Here is a 4,920-nt window from a genome sequence, read left to right as displayed (position 1 = left end):
AGCATGCGCAGTGTAGTTTTTACAGTCACCGTTCACTTAGACAGTGAGAGGGAGGGGCATGGTCAGGTTTTGTCCCACATGGCTCAAAACGGCACTGTAGACACTAATTAGAAGAACACAGACTAAAACAGCAATGTACAGACGAATCAGATGATTAAACATGACCTTAAAATATATTTTATATATTTTTTTATTTCTTTTTTTGCATCTTTTTGCATTTTTTGTTTTCATTATGTGTAATACTTTCTGCTGACACTAGGTGGGGCTGTGCCCCACCTGCCCCTAATGACCAGTCGCCACTGGTCATGATAACCTAAAACCATAGACTACTGCGGCGTTACTACTGCGTTACTGCGGCCCGTCCACAAACCCTAACACCCAGCGTAGTTCAAGATGTGCTGCCGCTGCCGGGCCAGACCGGAAGTTGAAGCACAGCGAACTCCGCCGCGGAGCGCACTAGCGCCCTAGCACCCTGATCCTCATTTCTTGTTCACACGATTCAAACCAATAGTTTTGATGTTTTGAATCAGGTATTTAATCTTCCTTGTTAAATTGACAAAGCACAGCTTCTGTATCTTCACTGATATACAATTAAAATATTAAAACCGTAATAAAGTGTTAATGCGCTGCAAATCGGGATCCGGCTGGAGCACTACGCAAGACACGCCCCTTCATAGCATTCACGTGCTACGATTGGCCATGAGCCTGTCACGTGCATCTCGGCTGAAAATGGACATGAGGAGAAGCAAACGAAAGAAGATGGGGTCCCGCAAGCGTTTGTTGTCAGAATGTAAGTATGAATTGAAATGTCTTTTTTATTTGAAAAATTAGTAACACTGCTTCGCGAAATCATCTCAATTGACACATGTATTACACTTTTTGTTCTGTGCTATCTGATTTGAGGTTGCTAGCTAAACCACGAGGACCCACCGTGACACAGTTGTTACATAATAATAATAATACATTACATTTATAAAGCCCCTTCCTGGAGCTCAAAGCGCTTACATGACATTTAAATGTTCTGTAAAGTTCTTTATACAGCTTTAGACTTGTTTTTATCTCATAAAGTCCTTAAGTCAGTGGTTCTCAACTGGTGGGTCGCGACCCAAAAGTGGGTCGCGGACCCGTTTCAAGTGGGTCGCGGATGTGTGAGTGAAGAAAAAAAAGTTGAAAAAAAAATTGCAATTTTTTTTTTTTTTTTTTTGTGAAAAAATGCAAACTTTTATTTTGAAGGCCTGATTTTCTAACGCTGTGCATTCAGTAGGCGTTGGACTGGAAGTACCGGAGACCATAAACGGTTTTGAAAACTTCTGTCACGTAGTGATCATCTTCTCAATAAAACATCTCTGCTGATGTTTTTTCGAGTCTTCTGGCCAATCAGAATCAAGATGGTTGCCGGAAGTCCCCACGGAGAATAACTGAGGTAGAACTATTCTTTATACATCCATGGGTACAACTTCAGATAGAAATGAACACATAATGAAATATGACCCCCGGTTTGATGATTGACAGGTCACAGAACAATGGGGGCTATCTACCCTTACCCACAATTTAAAGTAAATCACAGACTATCTCCTCTTTACTCTTCTCGCAGCAAGCTGTCAGAACTAAGTGAAAAACAAACAATGGCATAAAATATTATTAATATGTCGGGTAGTAATAGATTTATTTATTTTCTTCTCAGAGTGTACCAGAATGCGTAGTTTATGTTAGTATTTCTAAAAATCTCCTGGGGGAGAATCCCCCCAGACCCCCCTGCTGGGGTTGGGTTTTCAGCATGTGTGCCTTTTTATATAGTTCAGCTTTGATTCCATCATCTCATTAAACCTTTTTTAAAAGCATACTTTAGTTCTGTGAAGGGATATATGCACTGTACTTCACTTTTATTAATATTGTATGCTCAAAAGCGTATATATTACAGCACGATTTTTTGTTGAATAGATTTGAGTGCTTCAAAATGTTGGGTCGCGATGTATTGACCAAGTAAAAAGTGGGTCCCGAGGCCTGACCAGTTGAGAACCACTGCTTTAAGTGACACACCCTGAACTGTCTGGTGGGTCATGTGCTGGGCTAACACATGTGACAGAACTAGCTACATTTCAGAGGCTTGTTTTTGGTTGCTAAAGGTACAAATCAAGCCATTTAAGAATTAAAATGCTTACATAACATGTCCTTTGTTACATTTAACCTGTTAACATTTCTTGATCAAATTGATATGAAACAAATTAGATAAAAATCTCTGTGACACTGATGTCACATCGGGACATTAACCTTAAACTTTCACAGTAAATCTGGAGTAACACATATGTCACAATTAGAAATATGATTATGATCTGCTCAGTTAATTTAGCTGATCCAATTATATTTAGTTAATATATTCTTTATTCTTCAATTCAAAGAATGTTCAAACAAATTTAAATCAAAAAATCCTCCTCATTCATTAAGTTATAAATAAGAGTTACTTTACCATTAAAGTTCAATGTGACATTGTCAGAAATGTGGTCTATTTAGTCTAAATTATGTTCCCCTTCATTTCCCCAAAAGTAGAAATGGGTCTGGGTTCTTATGGGTTAAATTAGTTAAATTGTTAAATAAGTAAATGACATGAGGGCGCTAGAAACGAGAGTATTTTATTTTAACACAGCATTGTTTTTTGCGTTTGGGGTGACTTGTGTAATTCGTGGAGAACCGAAGAGTTTTCGTTTTGGGGGCGTGGGGGGTCCGACTCACAGACTGACGGACAACAGAACGCCGCTCCAGCACTTCATAAGGATGCCTTACACATGCCGCAGTTTCTGCGTGGCTGTGACTTTAGTTGTAAGCCCATTGGCGATCTGTTGTTATTAGCATCTGGTTAGCTAGCTAGCTATAAAGAGCTTTTTCTACAACCAGGTGGAAGAGAGCTCTCTCCTGACAGACTGAGAGGCTCAAAGAACCTCAGCTCAGTGAGGAAAAGGCACACCTTGATATGATCATTATAGTTATATAAAAAAAGAGACTAAATGAAAAACAGGTATGAAATACTTTGACAGTAACAAAAACGTTTTTTTAAATAACAAGAATACAGTTTAAAAGGGGAGTGATTTGTAAAATATCCATAAAGAAAAAGAGAAATCTGCTTCCAGGTCTGTTTCATATGGGTGTGCACCAGATTGATGCATTTAACTTCAACATTTAAAAACAAATTTGCACACATCTTGTCACAGCATGAAAGAAAGGCGAAATGAATGAGCTGTGATTTTAGTATTTTTAAGCAGAAATTGAGTTCAATAATTTGTACGGCCCTTGGAGAAAGTTGTAAAAATTGAAATGGCCCTTGAGAGAAAAAAGTTCCCCACCCCTGATCTAAATAATAATAAAAACCCTTGATTTGTAACTGAACATCTCTGTCTCCTATTGATCAGAGTATATTATAAAGAATAGCCAGTTGATTGAAGCATTATAGCGCAGGCCTTTGTCAGATGGTATATTACGCTGTTTTTTCTGTTTCGAATAGTTCTCTCTTTTTTCACCATACGTGTGTTTGCATCCCTGAATATAAGTAGGCCTATAATGTTAAACAGAACATGCCGTGATGTCGCTCTGTTCAGAGTGACACCAGTGTTTCCAAACAACTCCATCTCTGTTGGTGTCTGCACGCTCACATTAACCTGCAGTGTCAGGTCTTTCAAACAAACAGGGAGAGCAGCTTCTCCAAACTGTTAAAGGCTGCTGAGACATGAGGATGCCAGGCTAAAACTTATTGATGCGTTATAAATTAGAAACGGAGCAATCTCGATATAGCGTTAAATCCACATCGTGGATCGTCTTATCAGTTATCTCTATTAAACATGATTGGATAAAAGTAGAGCTGATTGCCCAAACCTAACTTCTGTATATAAAGGTACACACCCCAAACACAATAACTAACATTTAAACATTACTTTGAGCAAAGCTACACGACTAGTAATACCTTTACACTACACCAATTCATTACACAATTTTGTATGTAAGGATTACACTACCACTATATAACACTAGTACAAGAATATTATCAATACTAATAAACCCATATCCAAACTGATTTCTGCACTACAGACATCATTAGGATAGGCAACAACAAAGTACTGTTGTTAAATAGTTAAATATTTGTCTTTTTTTCTGTTTCAGTCCTGACCCCAGAAGACGCCATAACCCGCTACAAGCGTGTTCTTGAGGCGGTGAACAAGGGCAACAATAAAACGGCGGCTTACAGAGCGGTAGGAGTGGACCGCAAAACCATTGCCGACACTGCAGGAATTGCAGAACTGCATGCTGTGAACCCGGGCATCTTCCAAGATATCCGGGGAACACTGAAGAAGGGGGAGACCCTTCTCCGTTTCTCTGAGATGTGCAAGTCTGCCATAAAGGACCAACATTTAGGGGGGAAGGTCCAGGACTTAAAGACGAATGGAGGACTATTATCCATTAATCCAAAGGGGAAGTGAGGAAGGAATGGATGTTTTTTTGCTTTGCACTTGTTTTTAGTTTTTTTTTATAAAAAGTCGTTTTTATTTACATTTTTATTTTTTTTTATGTTCATCCTTGTTTCAATAAAAATGTAAAACTTCAGTGGCTGTAGATCCGTCATTGTCATCAACAGTGTTTGTTTGTTTGTTTGTTTGTTTGTTTGTCTGTTAGTTAAACTGCTTAACTAATGGTAAGATAATGGTGAGGTAATCATTAGGTAATGGGTAACTACTGTTTTAGATGCATTACTTTACTTGAGGGGACACATACTGCTTAATGAACGGTAAAGTAATCGTTAGGTAATGGGTAACTACTGTTTTAGTAACGGTAAGGTAATCATTAGGTAATGGGTAACTACTGTTTTAGTAACGGTGAGGTAATCATTAGGTAATGGGTAACTACTGTTTTAGTAACGGTAAGGTAATCATTAGT

At 38.4% G+C, this 4,920-nt stretch overlaps 1 protein-coding gene across 1 annotated transcript; it reads left to right on the top strand.

Moving 5' to 3' along the window:
* Positions 1–562: 562 nt before the first annotated feature.
* Positions 563–4,640, top strand: LOC117470673 (coiled-coil domain-containing protein 106-like). Its single transcript, XM_034115490.1, has 2 exons — positions 563–790; positions 4,150–4,640. Exons 1-2 carry the CDS (start codon positions 622–624, stop codon positions 4,464–4,466), a joined length of 486 nt encoding a protein of 161 aa, XP_033971381.1. The 5' UTR covers positions 563–621; the 3' UTR covers positions 4,467–4,640.
* Positions 4,641–4,920: the final 280 nt, after the last annotated feature.

The sequence above is a fragment of the Trematomus bernacchii genome, unplaced genomic scaffold (genome assembly GCF_902827165.1).
Source record: "Trematomus bernacchii unplaced genomic scaffold, fTreBer1.1, whole genome shotgun sequence".
Taxonomy (NCBI): domain Eukaryota; kingdom Metazoa; phylum Chordata; class Actinopteri; order Perciformes; family Nototheniidae; genus Trematomus; species Trematomus bernacchii.
The sequence above is the reverse complement of the archived record's forward strand: the minus strand, read 5'-3'. Positions and strand labels throughout refer to the sequence as shown.